The following is a 24,771-nucleotide window of genomic DNA, read 5'->3' on the forward strand; positions in this document are numbered from 1 at the left end:
GGAGCCTTTCTGTTTACCTCATTTTTAGATAAACAACATTCAACGAAGAGTTTAATAGATACCAAGCACCAAATGTATATCTAAATTCCTCATAAACCGTATTATCAAGTTCGCTTCATGCTTTAGTTTCTGGATTACTTATAAGCCTGTTGAACATAAGGATATATCTAGTCTATTTGTTGGGAACCAACAGCTGATGACTTACAAGCACCAGAGTTGAGAGGTGTTTGATTTGTTGATGTTCATTAGTGTACAGTGGTTCCTCTTTAAAAGACTAAAGTTTTTCTCTCTCACAAATGGGTAGGTAGATACTACTTTTCTACACTAAGATAAATAAGCAAGGACAAACATATTATTATTTTGTCAAAATAAAAAGGTCAGAAAAATTGGAAGCATGTCTGATTCTATGGAAGCGTCTTAATTCTATGTAAGCTCTGCAGATTACTTATGAAGAGGCATCTGCGCATATTGACAACATTCAAACAAACTTTGTGTTAAGTGGATAGACTCTTGTGTCTTCAGATATGACACGATTTGTATTTAAAACTAGAGGCAGAATTCCCTATTAGTGATCATTGCAAGCTAAATCTTTTCTGAGGAGTAGATGTGCTTCATTTGGAAAATTGTTACCTTTGAATATTTGTCTGAAAAGAGCCAAAGAGAAACTCTGTTGATTCAAAGATAGATATAAAGTTATGTCTTCTGTGCTATCCTATGTTATACACAGACCACACTCTAAATGAAGGGACTATTTTCTAAACAGTTTAACAGAAGAGCTTACAGAGGAAGCCAACAAGCAGTGACACACCTGGGAGGATGTGTGTAAACAGGAGGGAGTCGCCATGCTTGTGTCCTCAGGCTCCTGACTCTATCTACCATGGCTAGACAATGTTTTCCAAGTTAGACACAGGTAGACATTTGGAAATGCACAAAGCAAGGAGCCAGGAAATGAAAACACAGACAATGAAAGTTTCATACTTGAACACTATTCTTCCAAACTTATTCCCCAGTCCTGTCAAGCAATGTTGAAGTTTCCCCAAGGTGTGCTTATTTAGGAAGTAACTGCCTTTGTGTTTCTACAGACTGTTGTTCGGTCCCATATCCTCTCTAGATCATTTAGAACATCGACTTTGTTAGAGAACTACCGAGATGGAAGGAAGGAAGGAGGCTAGAGAAAAAAGGAAGTCATTCTTCAAGAAACACAGTTTGAAAATGACTCCAAAGAGTTCTTGAAAGAAAAGAGAAATCAAAGAGAAGCCTGTTTATACCTTTTCTCCAGGGTACCAAAAGATATTTTAGGAAGTTAGTGAATCATGACTTAATAGTCAATTGTTTTTCAACAAAATAGATCTCATCAGGGTGTGAGTCACGCTTTCATTTCCCCTGTGGCTCAGGCTCCGAAGTGTAGGTTAATTCTGCACCATTTACTTTGTTCTTTGCGTGTATGCATATTTATGTATCGCATACATAAGAAATGAACTTAACCGAGAGAGAATACACATTGCTCTATGTACCTCTTCATGCCATCTTCCCAGTACAGTAAAGCTAATTTGTATCTACAGAATATTCCACACGCCAGGCTTTAAATTTCACTTCCTTACTGATTTATGAATCTACTGATAAAATTGAGTTTGTGTTTTTGCACTAAACTGAAGCATGGGTCAGATAGTGGTAACACATACCTCTAATCTCATTATTCAGGAAACAGAAGTGGGCAGATCTCTGGGATTTCAAGGCCAGCTTGGTCTACAGAGCTAGTATTAAACAGCCAAGGCTGCACAAAGAAACTCTGTCTCAATAAACAGACAAACTGAAACATCTTCTATAATTTAACCTTTGTGTTTCCTTAAAAAAGTTTTTATTTTGTTAAGACTAAGAGATTGCTGACTTATGCTCACATTGTGTGGGATTATTACTGTCTACTTCTATTAATATTTAAAAAAACATTATGACACAGAGCTTTTAGTCATTTGCAATGAAGTTAGACCCACAGAGACTTTATGAACACAAAAGAAAAACCTTGGAGTTTTCTCTTGGTCAGGAGTTGACCAGAATCCTGTGTCCATCTGGAACCTGTGCAGATGTCTCCTTAATTTTCCCTCTATCTAGATGATTTATCTCCCCTGACACCACACACACACACACACACACACACACACACACACACACACACACCATGTTTACTGATCAGTGACTTCCAAGCCATGAGGAGGCCTTATGGATGTAAAGGATCCAAGGATGCTGGAGTATTGGAAATTGTCCTATCTAGGTGTGCTTCCCACTCAGGTGCTGACATAGTTCTTAAGTGTCAGTTCCTAGCAAGTGTGGGAAACTATTACCTCCTTCAAACTCTCAGAACAATAAACATGGGAATCAGTGCCCTTGACCATGGCAGATTTCTCAAGGACAAAAAGTTACAGTGTTCATTCTACATGACCCTGACTTACCTGATCCATTCTGCACATTGACAGTCTTCACTGTGGCTCTTTTTTCTTTGTTTAAAAGGTGTCTACTAGGGGAAATGCCAGTCAGGGATGTCTTTATTCTGTGCATTGTTGTGATAATTTATACAAACCACACACAGCTCACAGCAGGTAGCATTCACTTTATATAGACACCCAGTTCAACTGTTCAGTGAGGCTCACAAGTATTTATTGAACACATGCAGCCAGTTGAAGAACTGTGAATGTTTTTAATACGTTCATATTTCATAGAATATCCAAATGCCAAGTACTTTATCCTTTTTCTTGTTTGTCTCTTTGCTCTTGATGAGCTACAGTCGAGTGTTTCTCTTTTTATGTGAAGGGTCTCCTGAGTCCAGGACTGTGCCATATGTATCTCTCTGCCTACAAGAGAACGTTGGGCTGGAATAGAAGCTTCTAATGCATGATGATGTGAGATGGTATTTTACATGAGTGTAAAAGAAAAAAATTACTATCCTTTATCTCCTATCATTTTCATTTTTTTTCTGTCTCAGGCAAGACAGGAGGTTTGCATTGCTTCTAAGTGTGAGCATGATACATTTAGATACGCGTTCCATCACTCTACAAGATAAAACATATGCTTTGTAACAATTAGCACTACAATTTTATGCTGAATTGAAATATTTCAGACTTTGATGGGCTCAGCAGATACACGCACAGGGAAGATAGATGTCAAAGAACAGGCAAATGTTTTACTGTCTCCATCATTGATACTGTTGGCTCTGGGCCCACTCGGTTGGTGCTGCTTTCTCAGAAAGTGAATCACACATAGAAATTATTATGACTTTGAAAATGGGTTTACAGAGCTGGGGAGAAAGCTCAGTGTGACAGTGTGTCTTGTGTAACATTAGGATCCCTAGAAACCACTTCAAAAGTGTTGGATGTGTTGGCATGTCCATGTAATCTGAGGACTTGGAGGTGGAAATTGATGAAATAGATCTGTCCACCAGCCTTGCCACAGACCACTGAGAGACCTTCACTCAAGGTTGTCTTGTGGCCTCTATGCCCAGCACATGCATGCATGTGTGTGTTTATACACACATGTGTGCATGCATGTGTGTGTGTGTATGCATGCGAACATGTGCGAGCATGTGCACACACACATGCACACACACACATACATACACACACAGAGAAAGGGAGAGAGAGAGAGAGAGAGAGAGAGAGAGAGATGTGATATAGGCTATTTTTTTTTTTTTATTGTTATATGTTTTTTTTTTTTTTTTTTTTTTTTTTTGTTTGGTCCAAAACACTCAATTTACTTATCATAGTCAAAAGGACAAATTTTAGAAATCTGTTTTGAGCCACATATCCATCAGCCCAGCACTCAATAGGCTGAGGAAGGAGGACCCTCAGTTTGAGTCCAGCCTGGGATACAAAGCAAAATCTTGTCTCAAAACAAACAAAAATCCACTTTAAAATAATAAACTTTCCGGTTTCGAACTAAGCTAAATATGTACTTTGTATTCCCCAGTCCCATCCATCCAGACTTGCATTCCTTATTATCGACTTCACCAAATAGTAAGTTCTTGTGAAATGCCAAATCACATACTCAGTGACAGTATGTACGGCGACAGCCTAACTTATTTAAACCATTTCTACAATGGCTCAGTTTAAAACTCATTATAGCTTATAATCCAGATAACATATTTGCATAATGGGACAAATAAGGCTTTGGAAAATCAGTATTTTATTTCTTCATATGTATGACGTGCGTGCCTGTATATGTATATTCCCATGTGTGGGAGTGTGGAGATATATACACTTGGAGCTCAGAGGTTTACATTGGGTATCTTCCAGAATCATTTCCTACCTAACCTACTGAGGCAGTGTGTCTCAGATGGACCCAGAGCTCACTCTAGCTGGCCACATTGATGCCTCCCTCTCTATGCTGCCAGGCTCTACAGTCCTGGGATTACACGCAAGCCACAATGCAGGCCTAACATCTACTGCTGGGGATCCCAGCTTCAGTTTAGGAGGCAGGTGCTTTATCCATTAAGCCATCTCCTCAACCCCCAAACAGCATGTCAGAGGATGAAAATATTTGCATTCTAAAGTAGACATGTCTTGAAATGTCTTAATTATGTGCATGGCTGTGATTTTATTTTTTTAAGCTCGGATGTAGCTCAGTGGTAGAGGGCTTTCCTAGACTATGCAAAAGCCTAGGTTCGGTTTCTGGCAGTGTAATTTTTAAAAACAAACTGGATGATAAATTTCTTTACTAGCCCCTACCACTGAAGTCCTAGATTTGGGGATAGAAGAGAGAAGGTATGGCTCAGTAGCATCAGAGTGCCTGCCTAGCATTAGTGACGATTAGATTCAATCCTCAGTTCCCACCAAGTACCACTACAACATATAAGAAACAGAATCCTCTCCAAGCAAGAGAGAGAAGGGAGGGGATCATAGCACCAATTCTGTAGACACTGTGACAGTTTATTTCTAGTTCATCCCACTGACACCTCTGACAGCTGAGACGACAACCTTCCCAGCACATGGTCTGTGGAGCCCTTTTCATAGTGATTATTTTCTCACTCCAGTCCAAAGGTCTGCATCTTTCATCATGATACACATTTTAAGGTAAAATTGTCAATGCAACCCTCAAAATGCAAGTTTATTGAATAAAGCTGAGAGGAGCAGTAAACAGACAAAAAAAATGCATCCACACCTAAATAAAAAATTTACGTATTTACAAAGTTCAGTAACTGTTAGGTTTTCACATGCAGAGGTTATGCACAGGAAAATGTTGGTAGTAGCTTTTAGATGTTCTGAAATGCTTGAAAGCAATGGAAAGACACATAAACAAATTAAGGTTTCTATAGGTCAATTAACAAAACCCTATTCAGTCCCCGCTTACTTAAAACATTCTGGTTCCAATCCCTCCTTTTAGGCACAAGCAAGTTGCCACATTCTTTGAAATGGTTCACAGTGACCATTAGTCATGTCGGGCTACAGGAGCAAAGTTTAAATATCCCTTTATTCAAACCACCTATCCCATTCAGGAAGAGTGCAACATGCCTCCAGGAATAAGAAGAGAACTTTAAAGCCCAGAGTCTACTCATTAAAAATGTGAATGGAGAAAACAAGTAGTGTCTGTGCAACACAGTGCAGTTATCTGTACAGAATGTTCTTAAGGCCGTGGCAGTCTATAAATTAAAACTGTATTCAGTAAAAGAACTTACTACTGACTACACTTGGAGTGCTCAACATATCTGAGTATGTACTGTTGACACAGGTGCTGCTTAACAGAAGAGACAAATCACACACAGTGTGAGCAACACATAAGCAGGTAGGACCATGGGGTTTATCTACTACATCGGCATGAGTAACAATTTACAAGTCAACCAGTATTAATATGTCCCTTTATGTACGTGGAGATCACTAAGCTACAAAATATGTTCATTGTAAGTTTTTGTACAGCTCTGTATCATAGAAGCAAACAATAAACAGCATTGGTTCCTCCGTTCTCCGATTGGCCGATCATTAAACAACCTGTAGACGTTGCGCATGATTACATTAGATAAAGCAGGCAGGTCTAGAGTTGTCACAATCAGTAAGTCTAGTGGCACCAGTGAAAAGAGTGCCAAACCTTACATTGGTAAGAAAAAAATAGGAATTTGTTTATAAGTATCCTTTGTGCTGAAAGTCAACTTCATGACTTGATAGAAAAAGTCAGGAGTTAAGGGTGTCATGCAGCAGCACAGGGTGGGTGACTGGAGACAAAGAACAGACGTGTATTCATATGAAGTCAGACATTCTTAAAGGGTTTTATTACATTAGCTGGAATGCTCTAAATTCATGAAAGCTTTTGAAAAAAAAATTCTTCAATTCCCATCCCTTTAAAAAAGTGTGTTAAAAGGGGGGGAAAAAAACTAATGATATGGACAGATACAAAAGAGCATGCTGTAACTCCTCCCATCTCCCCAAATGCTATCTGGTGACAAAGGAGTTTCAGAAAGCAGAATGTTTTAAAATTCACCAGGTAGGTAATCTCCAGTGTGAGGAACCCACTGTTCTGACCTGGTGCCTCTGTTAACTCTTGACAGACCAATTATCCCTACAGTGTAACTCTACATTTCACATGCATGTGTGAGATGGGATAAACAATATGTCCGTATCCCACATAAGTCAGGCTTAAAAGTTTTTTCTAAATACTGTGTGGCACTAGGAATTCCATGCTGCATCAAGTCAGTACCAGTAGAAGCTACTGGACTCCATAATGAAACACGTAGACATTTACTGAAAACCAATACAAAAATCTGGCCCAGAAAGACCAGAATGGTAATGTGCAATTTTCTTAATTAAGATGGTCAAAAATGTGGGTGTTTTTAAAATAGAAAGGAAAGAGGCCTCAATACATTAGAAAAAACGTGTGTGAAGCCTTTTAGTGTGTGCTGACTTTTATCATGACAACTCCAGCTGGTTTGTTACGAAGGATAGGAATACACATCTTCAGCAGTGCACATGAGAAATAAACTCTGAAAAAGGCAATTTCTTGGATTTAGGAAGGACCATGTTCTGGGAAGTACTTCAGAGGAACGACAGTAGTTCTAGGATTATAGCCAAGAAGGACCGGAAGACTCAGAAGATGTCTCAGCTTCTCCGGGATTTTGAGTGTTGAATAAGCCACTGAAGTGTGATATCTATATTATCCTTTTCTTTGCAAGAAATTGAATAGCAGCAAATTTCTCTATCCTGAATAGCAGACAGGTTCATTTTTTCAATTAGCTGTTTTTCATCCAAGGCATTTGGAAGATCTCTCTTGTTTCCAAGTACTAGTACTGGAATTCCTTGTAACTGTGGTTTATCTAGAAGATTATGCAGTTCATTTCGAGAGGCCTCTATCTTTTCTCGATCTGCAGCATCTATCATGTAAACAATTGCATTGACTCCTCTGCAATACCGCTCCCACATGCTCCGGAACCGGGGTTGTCCTCCTATGTCCCAGATCTTTATTGTGACGTTGCCTTTAGTTACTTTCCTCATGTTGAAGCCCACTGTGGGTATCATATCTTCACTGAATTGACCAGACGCGATGACATTGACGAAGGTGGTCTTGCCGGAGTACTGCAGCCCCACGAGCGTCAGTTCCATCTCCTCCTTCCAGAAGAGCGAGCGGAACCAGTCCAGCAGGCGGGAGATGAGCGCCAGCATGGCGGCGGCCGGCAGCGAGCGGGGACGGGCTCGGACGACAGCGGACACGGCTTCCCACGAGCGGGTATCGGCCCCGAACCCGCCAACGGCTCTTCGGTGGGGCCCCCGGCGCGACTCGGGCAGACACAGGCAGGCGGCTGCGACGCTAGTACATGCTCTTAATGACCGAGCCATCTCTATAGCCTCACAAATGGATTTATATATGATAACGTTATTTAACTGTCTACTTATTTTATCTAAAATTGAAGTTATAGATATGTTTTCAAAAACTCTGGTAACCATTAAAGACATTTTAGGAGGGATGAGGTTAAGGAAGCAGAAAATTCATGTTCAGTTTATACTACTGAAGATAATGTCTTAGTTAACAGAAAAATATTTTAAAACTAACATGCATGGTATCGAGGAAATGTTCAGATAAAGCAAGAATTAAGCAAAATGTGATTATTAATAAGATATCTTTGGATTTGTAGAGTAGGAGCTTTCTGTAATCCAGGCTATCTGATCACCTGAGATAAACCACCATTTTCTTAAAGTGTTTACTAAAGAACACTTTACAAATGCTATGCAACGTGTTTGGATTAAATATAAGATTTTAAACCTTGCTTTAAACAAAAAACCTTAAAGATTTTTGTTCTATTGAACTGAGCTAAGTATCTAAAGCTTCAAACTAGAGTAGAAGTTTCAAAACCTTTAGCATCCAAGAGTGTGTGACTCTAGAGTTCTGGATGCAGTTCTGTCTCATGCATATACCCACAGTCATGTTTGCATGTACACACTGAAGTTTGATCTGGCTTCTCCTACCAGTCTCAGTACTTTTCTCAGGAAGACTGACCTTTCAACTAATACATCAGAACTCCAACAGTCCGCATGCAAATTCAAATATGAACTGACAAGGATGTATGTCAGAGAGGAATGAGAAACACAGAAGTATATACAAACCCAGCGGAATTCTGACTTCCTAAAAACAGCCTATTGTCTCTTATAAAATGTTTAACAGCAGTGTTACTGGGCAATCTCTAACTTTTAAATATTTCCCATATTTCAGCACAATTCAGCAAATACAGAAATATGCTCACAGAGTGTGGATGATGGCTCCTGCTATAGGAATGCTACCTGCATCATTAAAGGAGGCATTCATTACAATGCTCCATGATTATTCACTGAATGAGTGAAGCTGGTCCTCAGTACAGCTTACCAGGGGAAGAACTAGTCAAGCAAAGTTCTTGTAGCATTTGCTTTGCTAGGGACAGGTTCCGAATATATTAACTAGTGTCTCTATGTAGGGCTTCTGTGGTTTGGCCAAGGGGAAGAATGTCTCTACACATTGGTCTGTGCATGGTTCTTCTATTTAGCTAAATGACTGCACTTCTACTCTGCAAGAGTTTAAGTGATGAAGAAGAAAATTTAAATGTGACCTTGAAGCAGAATGAAAAAAGAACTAGGTGACAACTTGTGATTTAATGCTTTGATGACCTGTGCCCTGAAAAGGAGGCGAAGAGCTAACTTCTTCTCTCCTTCTCTCCCTTGATAGACTGGTGACTCTATAAAATGTTCTCCTTGACACCATCTGCTGAGAGTGTCCCTCGGTAGTACTGCTCCATTAAGAATGCACAAAGTCCCAGGTTAGTTGACTCTGTAGGTGTTCTTACAGAACCTGGGCCACCAACCAGGGAACATGCAGTAGCTGGACCTAAGTATCTATACCAAATGTGCAGCTTGGTGTTCATGTGTTTCTGCCAGTAAGAGGAACAGCAACTGTCTCTGTCTCTGTTCCCTGCCATTGGAGCCCCTTCCTCCCATTTGGTCTGCCTGGTTGGGCCTCGGTGGGAAAGAATGTTCCTAGATCTGCTGAGACTAGATACTTCAGGGTGGGGTAGTACCCGTGGGGAGTTTCCCTTCAAAGAAGGGGAGGGGGCAATGGGTAGAAAGACTTATAAAAGAGTGGGAAAGAGAGGAGAGGAGGGAGGGGACTGTGATTGGGACATAAAGTGAATAAATAAATTAATATAAAAATACACAACGTGTAGGCTGCATGCTCATTTCAATTTTCACTTCTCTGTTTCCTTTTCCTTAAAAGGAAGATAAATATAATTTAACTGTATTATATGTATGAAAATATCTATATGACTCAATAAAAAGAAAGAATTAGATAGGACAAATTCACTCATTACTTGACAAAACCACACAGTATTGCTCAACATTAGCACACAGTAGTGCCTAACTTCGCAGTGCCTAACATCAAAAAATGCCGCAGAAACCACGGCTCTCCCAGATTCTGGGCTTAGTTTGAGACCTGGGTTTTGAACTATTGACTTTTTTTTTTTTTGCTTACTTTAATACTTTAGCGTTCTTCACCAAATAGTCCTGCCACTCCTATTTTTATCATTTTATCCATTTAGGTATTAAGAAATGTTGGCGTCAGAGCTTAAGTCATGATTACAAAAGTACTGTAGGTAAACTTTCAATTATCACCTTAAAATCTGAGAGTTTTCCCTTTTTTCCTTGCGTGACTATTACTGGTAAGGTATTTATTCATATTGTCCGAATCCAGGTTGAAAAAGATATCCCTTGATTTGGGTTCTGTTGTCAGTAAGCTTAGTTGTCAAGGTGCACTAAAGCAGACTTTCTGCTGTGTGGGCTGCTCACGTAATATTATGAGACCCATCACTATGTTCATTCTTTAGAATTTCAGACCATGGGGAACACCCTGACAGTGTGGTTCAAAACTAAAGCGTGAGAACAGGGCCCCCATTTTTCTGCTTTTATTTTCTCTGGCCTCCTTTTTACAGTTAGGAGGCTTCACCTGATCAGGAGGTACAACCATAAGGACAGAAGTAGCCACTCACAGATGAGGGACCCATAGCTGTACATGAAAGTACAAATTCCCAGACCCTATTTTATTTTTGAAGGGGCTTCATATCTACAAATAGGGGAACTCATAGTCATTCATAAAATCCATTTCATTGTCAGTCATCGATTCAGCCAATATATTGGTTGCAATTTGCAAGCTACGTTTTTGTTGACCTTAAATTGTTTTAACTCAGTTCTGAAGTTCATATATACACATTCATACTTAGAGACACTTATATATCAATAGTCATATAAACATGCAGTCACATAACCCATACACACACATATACAACATACATTTATACACACATGTACCTAAACACACACACAGATACATATGCACACACAACATATACCCAAACACACACACACACATGCACACATGCACACACTCATTTACTGTAGCTGCAATTCATCTCCCTTTCTGATGAGTGACTTTGACACTCATGTTTTACAGGGCTTTCTCTGTCCTTGAGTTAATGATGATGTTTCTGCTGCTGATAGACTTCATGTTGTGTTACATTAACGAAAGTCACCTGCACATCTCCTGATCCCAGAAGCAAGGGATAACTCTCAATCTTACTATGTTTGCTCTTTTACAATTAGCTGCCTTTCTCTTATTAGTTGTTAAACATTAATTTATTAGTTTTACTGTTGTTGGACACATTTAAGATTATTTCTAATCTTCACCCACAAATACCTCAATGGAATAAATTGTTCCAGAATATTTCAATATTAAAATCCAGAATGTCAGGTTCAGGAAGTGGGAGGAGAGACATTTGACATCTACTAGAGGTTAATCTTGTTATTGGAAATAGTTAACCAGAAATGATCCTTTGTGGCTAAACACCAGACCAATGGAGTTGCCCTGGTTTAATTCCTTCACAAAAAAAAAACTACAGTAAATGCACAAACATATTTTTTTGTGATTTAAAATATAAAAACCCACCATGTAATCTGGACCCTCTTTTCTATGTAATTATAGTCATTTTCTAAAGTGTCTGGTATGAAAACATACAGCCACGACTGTAGTTTGCAGTAATTTCTCACGAAAACATCTCCGAGATCAACATCCATTATATTGCCCTCTGTACTCGACAACCCAAAACTACTTAAACTCTTTGCTGTTGAGCTGAGTATTGATCACGGCTGAGATGAGTGTCTGTGGTGCTCTGAGTTCATTCATAATGTCATCCCAAGTGCCATCCCTGGGACCTGCTGTGCTACCCAAGGAACAATGAAAGCAGAGGCCATTTGTCTGATGCAGCGTTCATATCAAAGGGCTGCACAAAGCAATGGCTCACTATTGACAAGGCATGCAAAACAGGTAGAGGAAGATTTAGCAAGAGAAAAGAAATCCTGGACAATTCACAGCCTTAAAATGACATCCTTCCACCTTCTTTAAGATACATCTATATGTTTTGAAGAAACATCAGAGGCTTTTTAGACTACAAAGCAAATTCTTTATGCCCCCTTTCTGCAACTTCAAAAGTCAATACTTCCTTTTAAGAAATTACTCTCTTCAGGAACTTACTTACTTACTTGGGTATTGCAGTGTGGGAAAGTCAAACTTTCTTTGGAGCAGTTCCATACTTTCCCAGGTTAAGAACAGATCAACACTGCCAATATTTTCCTTTTTTCTCACCAGTTCCATTCTATGCCTTTGTCATTCCATGTACTGCTTGTGAACCAATGCTTTCCCTTTTATCTGCTGGAATTATGTATTCTTTCTATAACCACCTATTTTGTAAAGGAACAGATAAGCACCCTGGAAAACAATTTGCCATGCAGCTTTTCTTTTATGAAAAGTTAGGTTCTTATCAGGTAAAGTCATAATGTGAGAACGTGTTTACTTGGTAATAAGATCTCACACAATATCCTTTTCTATATTGGTTTTATTACAAAGTGCATCTTTGCGGGCAGACTCAGGAGCACAGAGAAGGCTCCCTATAAAGGCCTTTGAAAAGGCATGCTGAAATATGTCCAGCTAAATCATGCTGAGAGATCTGATTGTTGATGAGTTTTGTGTGGGGGTGTATATCAGAGTACTCTTAGAAAGAAAAAGTTGCAGAAAGTTGCATGAGAAAATCCCAGACAGTTTTCCAAGGTTAGACACAAACCTTTTCCAGAGTAAGCTGAAATATGGCCATCTCAGAAAGATGGTTGATGGTCATACTGATAAACTAATAGCTGTTCATTATTACTTTACTGCATTTTCTTCTATCACACCACCAGTTATAACTATTTATTGCTTTGTTTTTTTTTCATATTTGTCTTTATCAATTGGTTTTACATTCTATAAAGACCTGTGACTTGTATTATTACACTATATAGCCTACAACTTTGCTAATAAAACAGGTACTAGCTATTTGGGGCTATTTAGTACATGAATTATGGTGAGTCCAAACTGTCACAGGCTCAACAGCACTGACTTTTTAAAGATGGTTCAAAAAGCCTTACTTATTACTTAGTAAGTGATTCACTTGGAAATGTTAGTATTTTATTCACTTGATTAAATACATTATTAAATTTATTGTACCCATTTCTTATATCTCATATAAGTGTGACTGCTGGAAGATTTGGAATGTCATATGACTCAAAATACACTTTTATTAAACATCACCTGTCTGAAGAGTTAAGTATGAATGGATGGATGGATGGACAAATGACACATACATTTTGAGATGATACTATCAAGTTAATAATATCTAATTTTTCACACTCAAGGACAATTTACCAACAATTGTAATAGGCTTCATCAAGCTCTCATGTCTTTCCCCTTTTCATAATCTCCTACCATTGTGATGTGCTTTTGCTGTTTGTTTTCCTAGATTCCCATCTGGAGGTTAACAATGAGTTGTTTAGCAATAGGAATGGTTCTGCACATGCTGTGATAAAAGGTTGATCAAAGCTTACATTGGTTTCTCTCTAGCACTTTAGTCATTGTGAGAACTTGCTCATGTTGTCTGAATCCTTTATAGAGAAGACATGTAGGACAGAATCCAGCTGCTGCCATGAAGCCTACCTGTAACACGCCAGCATTTCCCTGTCTAGAGGACCGAACACCCTGAGAGAATGGCAGCAGATCCCTCAGTGTGATTAATGTTTATTAGCATAGCTGTAGATGTTGCCCTGTTGGTTAGCCAGACTTACCCAAAGAGCTCCTTGCTATGGACGTGCGGTCTACAGAGCTAAGCTTTGAAACAGTTAACACTCTAGTTTACGTCTATTCTTAACCTCTCAGCCTAGTTTCTTAGGTAAATACTTTTACAATATTCACAAATATGAGAACAAGGAAAGATATTGTGAAAGGATATGGGTAAATTCCTGCCCCCAGAAGTGTTCCTCATTGATTATCCAGGGGAATCTTAGGGCAAACACCAGTTGGGATGCTAAAATGTAAATGAGACTGGTCTATATAGCAAAATTTATTTTCTCAAGCAATTCGTCAATTCATTAAATTCTCCTTTGTAAGTCTTCCCAGATTTCTACTGTTGGAGAAGGTTTATGTAACCAGCTTTATCTTGCTATGCTACTTGCTGAGTGAATTTGCTTAGTAAGATCATCACTTTCTTTGTACCCAACACACTGTTGGGAAGAAGGTCTGTGTACTATCTAATTGGTTCTTTGTGCTTTGGTGGTGCTATATAAGGGTAGTGAGCATGAAAAAATGACATTATGGTTAGAGACATAAGAAGAGAAAAGTGGAGTTGTGTCCTTTCTTAGAAGACAGGGAAACTCCAGTGGAATGGGGGAGGGGTGTGTGACAGTTTGAAATGAAAAAAACTCCAAGAAAATGAGGTTTTAATGCCATGGACAGAAATGGAAAAGAGATTGGAACAAATGTCTCTGAAGGTTTTCTATACTTTGGAAAACTGTACATTTGAAAAATTATTTAACATATTTATTTTTAAAAAACATACCACCATTCTTTAACTGATGTTACAGATCCTAAACTCACAGTTCAATAGACCTTCTCAAACAAGGCTTTTTCCTGAGGCCTCAATTACCCATAGTCAACTGAAGCATAAGGATGCTGTATGGAATTCTAGAAATAATTTCCATTTTAAATTATACACTATTTGAATAGCAAACCAGACTCATGCTATGCCATTCTGTGTTCCACCCCTACCCTCATATCAGGATGTAAATTATCCTTTTGTCCAGATATTTAGGCTGTGTCACCCATTAGATGCTTAGTGACTGTCCTAGTTGTCTGATATAGTGTCACAGGATCACTGTACCTGTGCACAAGTGACTCTAATTGTATTTAATAATAGTCATGAATGCAACTGCCAGAGGCACTGGGCCTTACAATCTGGACAGGAACATTAATTCTCCAGTAGGTGGCGACACTGTGAGGCATATAGGAAAAATGCCATTGAGCTTCTAATACTAGTGTGACTTTAGGTACCTACTGAGGATTATGGTGCTCTTGTCCATAGAGAAGTTGTTCATGCCACGAGTGTACAAAGAAATCTGCTATGAACCAGAAGCACAGTGTGGTGAGCAGAACGGAGGAATCCCAGGACCTCTAAGGCACTTTGTTCCCATGGCATTTACTAGCTCGATAACTGACAGTTCGCTCAGCCATACATTTATTCGGCAGAGAAAAGCATCTGATGGTGGAATGGTCAGAATTCAGGACTCCTAATCTCAGGATTAGGTAAGACAATGAATATTAAGATATTTGGCGCAGTGCCCAGACAGAAACCTTAGCTGAAATACTGAAGTACAGTGCTTTCTTTGTGAAAATTAAAAGTTAAGGCCACAGTCAGTGTGAGAATTGAACTGGACCCCTGTGTTGCACTCCCTAAGCTATGTTCTAAAATCTGGGCTGGCTGCTTAAGCAGCTGCTAATTGAAAGAATTCTATCTTTTCTAAGGTCACTTCTGTGGAAGACCAAAGACACTGCTTGCCAGCTGCCATTGACAAGGAAACTTCCCAAGTAAGGGAAACTTCAAGGCTGAAAACTGTAATCAGGTGGCTACTGTGGACTTTAAAGTAAAACTCTGCAAGATTACCTTACCTGGGATTCAATTATTGCCTCAGGTGTACTTCAAAGGGAAGATAGAAGAGGTAAATTTTTAGCCAAATATGTACTATCTTGCTCTTAACTATTTTCAGATGTTAGAGGTGAGGACACGCAGATGTTCTTGCATGGGGTCATGACTGCAGCCTCACAGAATCCTAGCTTTCACCAGCAATTCAGCCAGTGAATCACAAGGTGGCCTCTAGGTTTTAGACACTGTTAGTGCAGAAGAACTGTAGGGAAAATGCTTTGTTAATTTCATATCTGTGCTTTGAAATATATAAAATGATAATAATAATATAGCATAAAAATTTATAATTTTAATGCAATATAGGTAGTATGTTGCTCACGGTTGACAAGAAACACAACAAGATTAAAAAGTAATTCTTTTCTTTTTTTTAGTAGTTTGAAATTATAAGACAGCACTGTGCTTTTGACATGAAAGGAGGTTTAGATTTATAGGATAGTAATGTGTGCCCTCATCCACAGCTATGAGACAGAGATAGATGAGAAAGACCCTCTGGTTCTTCCTATGCACTTTGAGTTATGCTTAGTGTGAAATGGCAAGTCGGGACCGTCATCAGCAACAATGTCCTGGAATGCAGCCAGCCCAGTGGCATAGATTGCGACACGGCAGTTCTGCAGGTAAGAAGAAGAAATGACAACAGAACACCTGAGAATATGTAGTTTGATGAGCTGATACAAGACAGTCACAAGCTGTGAGGACACATACACCTCTACCATGATGCTGCAGCACAGTGTCAGTGGGCACTTGGAGGGCAATGGACTGCTGGGAATAGAAAGAACCTGGCAGATTGCTCTGAGATGGTCCAATCAGAGAAACAGCCTCATTTTCAAGGTAAACTATCAAGCAATCTTTATGAAGAGTAGACTCCTGGAGTCCTGGCTTCTGACCCCTCCATCATAAGTCAAGAGGAACAGGGCAATTGCCACACTGGGGAAGGAAAGCATGCATGCGCTACCCGAGCCAGATGAGTGCCATTATAACCAAAAAAAAAAAAAAAAAATTGAAAGCACCATGCTTTATATTGATATATGTTTTTTGTGGATGGGGGCCTGCAGTTAGTTTACAGCAAGTTTCCTTGTCCTGTGGATAGTGGTAATGGAACTGGCTGTATCTGCAGACTTCACACGTAGGCACACTGATAAACATTAGTATGGTTTTTGGTCCTGATAACACCTAAAAATTCTCTATGTAACAGTGCACATACAGACTGTTCAATCTATGCACTATAGTATACTCTGTTAATAAAATGTCTTAATATAAATTTGCAGGAAGAGTATTTTTCCAGCGTTCAAATATTTCCATGATTACCAGCAAAGGAAAACACTGCAGAGAGCTGTATTTATGAACTAAATCACCAAGGGGTTTAGTGAAGGCTTGCAGGTTCAGTCGTATGAGTCTTATAATTTTTAAGATGTCTCTGCTTAAATCACAGTGTTTTTAAGAGGCCCAAAAGAAATGTTAGATATAGGCGTGACTTGTATTACATCATCACTACACACAAATACAACAAGCTTTAAAAAGTAGTCAAGGGGATTTTTCCACAAGTGTTCATGGCAGAATTTCTATAGTCTCTCTTCAACTCTTCTCGGCTCTTAAAGACTATGATATGGTTTGTCTACAGTCAGTTAAACTAAGGGAAATAAAAAGTGGCTTTAATAATAAATTACAGAGCTGCCTTTCCATTAAAGGAACAAAGGGGTACCTCAACACCCTAGCTGCCTCCTTATTTATAGCTTGGAGAATGCCATCTTCCTACTCAAAGCTAAAATCATCTCTGGTTAGCTACTTTAGACCTGATACATCTGAAAATTACAAGACTTATATGACTAAGCCTGCAAGCCTTTTGTAACTCTCCTGGTGATTAAGTTCATGGAATACGGAACAGTAAGGCCGGGCATCCTTTATTAACTGCAGTGACTACAGAATGTCCAGCGGTGGCGTTGCTCTGCACCTTCAGAGAGGCAAAGCTTCCTTTCTAGCCAATCATCACTTCATGCAGATAGGCAAAACACCAGCAAGAACGCTGAACGAAAAAGTAACTGAAATTTTCTTCGAAGTCTGGTTTTGTTTGTTTCCATAATCAGAAAGAGAGCAGAAAGAGATTAAGCAAAATTTCTTCTTTTCCTAATGTTATTTCGTTTTTAATCAAAGTTCCTGTCCCAGTGAAGTCATCTTCATGTGTTTCCTCCTTAATTCTGTTTCCCTTCCCATCCTCGAGGAATTGGTAATTCACTCAACTGTGAGCTATTGAGTCTCATCTTTCAAAATGTCTGCTGCAGTAAGTGAAGTCCCTCCTGTCATTACTCTTGCCGCAGCCATTAGATATTCAGCTTTGGTGAATTGAACACAAGAAGCCACATGAGAGAACACTCTGTTTTCTGGCAGAGTTGTCAGTATGAATTGGGGACAACGGCTATCCAGACAATATGTTAAGCAAATGGCCATCGATAAAAGAAGCTGTGCTTTACCTGTTTGTTTTGATGAAGTCCTGAAAACAGTAGACCTTCATGAGAGGAGACAGATAAAGGATGTGAAATTTCAAAGAGTAGCAGATGACTGAATTTGAAATGAGATTCTGGTCCAAAGTGTCAGGGTAACTGGCAGAAACGTGACTTGGAAAAAATCTGCAGATTGCAGTTTATAAATCTTGTGATTACAAAGCATCAAGGCACATTTCCCATAGATATATGGAGCCAACTGACTCTTAAAGTGTCTCTGGGTCAAAATCAATGGAGAAGCCCTCTTGGGCTTAGGACTTTCTTCTGCTACTCACTTTTGCCCGTGTCCTTCAACATCATTGCATGCCCGCTTGGCACACTATCCTTTAATATCTGTTTTCTCCTTGTTTTGTATACTGGACAACACTGTGAATGTAAGTACAAACATTTCCTGGAGCTACAAACTTTAGTGTATTATTTGGTTAGGTTTTTCTTTTTTTTTTTTTTAAGTCAACAAAAAAAGTGTTCTGGCTAGTTTTTTGTCAACTTGATAAAATCTTTAGTCATCTGAGGGAACGAACCTGAACCTCAATTGATGAACTACACCCACTATGGGTCTAGGCAGGCCATTAGTATATTTTCTTAATTAGTGATGTTGGAGAGGCAAGCCTGTTGTGGATTGGGCCTTTCTTATGCTGATGGCCCTGAGTACTATAAGAAAGCAGGGCTAACAAGCCATGAGGAACAAGCCAGTAAGCAGAACTACTCCATAGCCACTGAATCAGCTTCTGCTTCCAAGTTCCTTCTCGATTTGCCTTCTTGCCTTGGCTACCCTCACTGGATTGTCATTCAGGATATATAAACAAATAAATACTTTCTTCTTCAAGTTGCTTTAGTCATGATGCTTTGTCATCCTGGTAGTCGTCGTCATTATCATCATCATCACTATTATGATTTTTGGAGACAGGGTTTCCCTGTGTAGCACTGGCTCTCCTGAAACTCACTCTATAGAACAGGTTAGCTTCAAATTCAAAGATCCTCCTGCTTCTGCCACCTGAGTTCTGGGATTAACGGTGTGCACCACTACTACCTGGCTCACCACACCATTATTAACCCTAAGACAGGAAGCCTATTTTTCTAACTGAATTTAAGAACTTAGCCTAGTTTGGTTAATAAAAAATAATAAAATTTCACTCTGACTCCAGAAATCACACCCATATATACAGGGTGGAAATGCTTTTAGAAGTTAGACCTATAATGAACCCGTAGAAATGGAAGATTAATTTATGTTTTGAATGCCATCTTGGAAATGAATGTTTACAAGTATTTGCTGCTAAATAAGAAGCAAGCACTAACAGTTTACTGTGCAAAGTCCTGTTAGCTTGCCAAAACTGACACGGTAAACAATTCAGTCACCCATCAGGCAGCGTAAGGAGAGGGTATGGTCACCAGATTGCTGGACATAATTAAATTATTTGATGGATAATTTAGGCATTCATTTGCCAGACAAACGTCTGGTAAGGCAATGTGTTAGTCCATAAGGATAAAATTCTCAGGTAATATGAACAGGTCTTGTCTTTCACGGTGCTTAGTCTAATCATTTAAGCAATTGAATAATTGCCATGATCAAGTTAGGGTTTTAAAGAAGATCATTCAGTATTTTAAATAAAAGTTTGACCTGATATGATTGTTCATTAGGTGAAAGGGCTTGCTAGTGAGCCTGCTGACCTGAGTTTGATCCCTACATTTCATGGTAGAAAAACAAAGCCAACTTCACAAAGTTCTCCTTTGATCTCTAGCCACCACACAGATACTGTGACACCTACATACTTTAGTTCAGACCTACCCCCTACTCCAACCAATTATATATTACATATAATCATGGTAGTCCTAGAGTTTAAAAGTTAAATGAGATAACTGTTGTCTTTGGTTCTAATATGTACAGGACTCATTCAACATAGGTGTGGTGCTTTGTGTATGCTAGGCCCCAGGAGTGGCACTATTAGGAGGTGTGGCCTGGTTGGAATATGTGTGGCCTTGTAAGAAGCATGGGCTTTGAGACCCTCCTTCTAGCTCTCTGGAGGCCAGTCGTTTCCTGTTTTCTTTTGAAACAAGATGTAGGACTCTTAGTTTCTCCAGCACCATACCAGACACTGTCATGTTCCCAGCTCGATGAAAATAGACTGAAACTCTGAACCTGTAAGCCAGCCCCAATTAAACGTTGTCCCTTATGAAAGTTGTCTTGGTCATGATATCTTTTCATAGCAATGAAATTCTAACTACAACAGGATTGTGCAGTACAAGAAATCTCTACAGTTTTACCTATTTCAGTACAGTAGCAGACTCCTAACCTGCAGGCCATTCTCATGCAATTCTTTGACTATTGTCTTGCAGTGTATATTGCTGGAGAAACCTGTTATAATTTTGGTGGTCCCTGCTAATAATGAGAATGCTACCCAATTCTTCATAATCTTGCTCAGGTTAGACCATTTAACCAATAAAACAAAGTAAAATTATTTCCTTGTGATTTCCCTATTTTTCTTCCTGCTTAGGAAGAAAAGGGCATCACATACCAAACAGGATCTGAACACGCATTACCTAACTCTATGCTTCTTTCATTAACATTCTTTTTGCACTCTTATACTAATTAAGAATTAATCTTATTGACATGGAGCACCTCTAAGAAGTCACATGCTTTTCTTATTCCATCAAGCTTCCATTTCTTGTACTTTCATTGCTATATTCAACCATGCACCAAAGTTTCCATAAATAATTTGTTTGAATGACCAGTAAAATAGGAGGCTGAAGTCTTTTATCCCCTCAAATACACCCTTGTCAGTCTACTCCTCTGAAGATCTTTTCTGGGCCTGAGGAGGATAGTGTGCTACATTGAACTGTCCTCTACAGAGGAAGCCCTCATATCCCACCTACTTAGCACATCGGCAGCAGTGGTTCAAGGGAAAGAGCTCCTGTCCGGGCACTACCTCTGATGGAAAGGAACTGCCGTGTCTAAGGTATGCCTCCTCTCCATGGCTGTTACTGTCCATCCAGTGTCTGATAACTGTGGGGCAGCAGGGTCAGACCCCTTTCATCACATTAGGACAGCTCTTATGAGCTATCTGGGTTGAAAGATACAAGATGTGGCTCCTGCCTTGAGACAGGTTTGCTGCTGAGGCCTCCCTCTGTTTAACCTTGCTTCTCTTACTATCTTACCATAGCCCATTCCCAAATGTCCCAAACTCTGAGTTCATAGGCTCCCCAGGAGTCTGTCTGTCTTCAGTGACATTAATGAAGACCGTGGTAAGAATATCATTCATTGTTTAAGACTGGAGCTTCAGTATTTCAATCATTCAATAGAGAAGCAAATTTTATAAACTAAATACACCAACTTGACAAAATAAAATGTTGAGTTTAAGACAGAATTTGTGTTTGAGTTATTTGTGTCAAGAACACATGCGATCCTCTTTCTAAATGATATATATTTTGAAATATCAAGGCTATAATATAAGTTATAGAGAAAGGAAGAATTCATGTAAGATATGATCATAATAAACATTGTTAACTTTAGTATGAATAAACATTTGTCCTCTCTTCATCAAAGTTTGTCTTGTTATTATAGGTGTTTGTTCTCAGACTGTGATAGATTTTCATTCAGGCAAGCTGCTGGAAGGACAGACACACTAAGCCTACCTAGCCTCCACATCTGTACACACTCTTGATGCCCAGAACTTCACTTGCTTATGCAGATCCTCAGAGTTGGTCTTTGAAGTCTCGCCAAAGCAGAAATCATTTTTTTTTTTAGTGCTGTTAGTGAGTAAATGGAGAAAGAAGTGGGAAAATCTCTGTGAAATGACTAGTCTCAGAAAGATATCAGAAGCATGAGAAAAGAGCTCATGAAATGAAATTTTTAGCACTAATATCTAAGCACCAAGCAATGCCACCACAGCATTTAGATTCGGCCCAGCTAGTCCTGGGAAAAGCACTGTAGAAATAAGGATAAGCCCTTGAATTAAAAAAAAAAGTCATATGTAGAGTGAAGGCATGGCGAGTGGAAGCAAAGCGCTGTCTTCAAGTGAAATCTAATAGAGAAACCCAATACAGCGAAGAGACAGTAGAGAAGCTAGATGTTTAATTTTGGAGGCATGGGTTGGACATGTAATGTGCTGCTCCCCTCAGATCTGAGATACCTCTAGATAATATTTAGAACTCCATGGCTCAAAGTACAGAAATCAATTAGAAAGCTCTCAGCAGTAAGCTTATATTTATTTGTTGTTTCTTAGTGTTCTCTTCTTAGCTTCTCCATATACCCAGAATATGGTTTGGAAGGAATTGACCCTTTCTTGCCTCTGGGAGTGGACCCTGATTGGCATAAATCAGATAACATCTCAACTTGAGGTCACACTAATTGCCTCAGGGTTGATTCACTAGGTTAGTATCTGAAAACATGCAAATAGAGGAATTGGGAATTGTCATGTTATGACAGTAACAGAGGAAGTAAAGAAGGCTGGAGTCAGCACTGAGAAACACAGTGAGAACCAAAGATGGCTTCATCGTAATGAATTCATCACTGCACTGTATCAAGAGTTCTCTGAAGCCAGCTGATTATTGTTGGTACTCCTCAAACCAACTCTTAATTGGGACTTCTGTAGTATGGGAGAGTGCTGTGACTACACTCAATTGTGTCTCAATACCCACAAGAATACTCAGCATGAACAGGTAGCATACTAATTGCTGACTAACAGAGGTAAAAACCATGGCTCAAATTCCCTGCTTGGCCCTAAGTGGTAATTTTATTTAACTACTCCAAATCTCACTTCCTTTATGTGAAAGACAAAAGAGTTCCCCAGATTCATCATAAAAATAAAGTCATTCCTCTGCTTACATGAAGTCTCTGTGACTTTATGCAGATTATTGCTTTAGTGTTTCTATCTCAGACACTCTAAAGACTGAGAGCTGATGTACCTACCATTTCAGCATTGTGTGAGCTAAGCCCTCGGAGAATTTTCATTAGCCAAGGGTTAAAGCAGTTCTGTTCCTGCCTCAGCTGACTGCCAGAGTGAAATTATGGTGGTCCATAGATGATGCACATCAGAAGTCTGGGAAAAACAAGTAGGGTTATCACTGTTTGTTTAATAATTTCCTAAATACGGAACCAAGGCTCAGGAAGATTGTTGAACAAACTTTTGATTCTTGAATTATTAATAAAAATTAGAACTTTTGTGAGTTCTTGTTCAGAACATGGAGAGGAATGCTTTCATTTGGGAAACTGCACTCTATCTGTAGTTTAAAGTCAAGCCTGTCTGAGACTTATGGTAAAGCACCATCAGATCTGTCATCTTTGACCTCAGGGCAGGTGAGAGGAGAAGCTCTGCCTTTTTAAAATTTCCACGGTTAAGGTTGTTCTTAGTCACAATCTGGACCAATCTTATCAGATAACAATAAAATACAAATGAGATACACATGGAATGCTATTTTTTGTTGCAATTTTAAATTTCTGATGGATGTATTTAATAAAAAGAAAACAAGTTAACTTAATTTTAGTAATTTTATTTAGCCTGCTATATTAAAGTCCTTGTTCTAATATATAACAATTGCAAAAATAGGGAGATATTTTTTATCTCTTTTGGTGCTATATCTTTTTGCTGTTGTTTATTTTATTTTATTATTATTTTCTGTATGGTGTGTGTGTGTGTGTGTTATATCTGTAATGTGAATGTGCTAGTATGTGTACATATATACCACAGTTCAAGCCTGGATGTCAGAGGACAACCTTACAAGTTAGTATTCTAATTCTACCATGAAAGTTCCTAATCAAACTCAAGTATCTGTGTTTGCAAGGCAAGAACCCATACCTGCTGAGCCATCTTACCAACCCTGGTTCTCAATCTTTAAAATCAGAAATGTCAACAATACATAGCTCCAAAGAAATGAGTTGCTCCCTTATGCAGTTTTGATATCAGGATTGAAGGAAAACCAAAGACAAGTGCTACTTTTGGCATTTGTTCATCTCTAAGGAGCCAGAATTCCTCTTTTCCAAAAGCAATGAGACTTTAATATGGTCCAACACTAGGAGAAAAGAAAGAATTGGCAAGTGAGGAAAGTGGAGGAGGTTGGGAGCTTTGTTGCAACTTGCCTACACTTGTAGAATTGGTCCAGATGTTTACAAGTGCCACTGTTCACAATCAGAAGTCACAAAAATGTTCACATAAGGAATGAAAGAGGTCTTGTAACCTGCTGACATATTGACTAAATGAGAAGACAATATTTCAGCTATTAATCAGTGTGTTTTCTCTGTAACTCTTCCTTTTTCCTTCTCCATTTAAGCAGATAGCAGATCTTCTGCTTACTGCTACAGGGAAATAGTAAGGCAAGGTGAAAAATAGAAATGTTCTCTCTGGTTCTTTTCATACAAAATTCCCTTAAGGCCACTTAGAGCTGTACGCAATAGGAACCTGGGAGATAGTGTGGAGACATAGAGCAAATGGTTTGGACAGAAATGGAAACAGGAAGGGCAGCCTCCAGGCACAGAAACCAGAGAGCTCAAAAGAAAGGGAGGCACTAGAAAGAAGAGATTGTGTAAGAGCCACGGGAAAAAAAGACAAAGACCCAAGAGGAAAATTATTCTGTATAGCAAAGATGTGCCCACAGGGGACCCAAGACACAGTTGGGTATTTGAATATAGAAAGGGCCGAGGAGAGCCTCAGAGTGATGCACCCTGCATGTCTGTGTCATCCAGCAAAGCTCAAGAGTAGGATGCTCACTTGTCCCTGCTCTGATAAGTTGTCAAGT

The 24,771-nt window shown here is 39.1% G+C and overlaps 2 protein-coding genes across 4 annotated transcripts in view; both read right to left on the reverse strand.

The window, feature by feature from the left end:
- Hs3st5 (heparan sulfate-glucosamine 3-sulfotransferase 5) overlaps positions 1-24,771 on the reverse strand; it is a 275,974-nt gene that overhangs the window by 177,093 nt on the left and 74,110 nt on the right. The window lies entirely within an intron of this gene.
- Positions 6,976-7,750, reverse strand: LOC114622609 (ADP-ribosylation factor-like protein 8B). The gene has a single exon (XM_028769017.1). It carries the CDS (start codon positions 7,632-7,634, stop codon positions 7,074-7,076), a length of 561 nt encoding a protein of 186 aa, XP_028624850.1. The 5' UTR covers positions 7,635-7,750; the 3' UTR covers positions 6,976-7,073.

The sequence above is a fragment of the Grammomys surdaster genome, unplaced genomic scaffold (genome assembly GCF_004785775.1).
Source record: "Grammomys surdaster isolate TR1022 unplaced genomic scaffold, NIH_TR_1.0 190, whole genome shotgun sequence".
NCBI classification, from domain to species: domain Eukaryota; kingdom Metazoa; phylum Chordata; class Mammalia; order Rodentia; family Muridae; genus Grammomys; species Grammomys surdaster.

Bases quoted from the DNA above. Each gene is read 5' to 3' on its own strand.
- LOC114622609 (XM_028769017.1), bottom strand. From the start codon at position 7,634: ATGCTGGCGCTCATCTCCCGCCTGCTGGACTGGTTCCGCTCGCTCTTC.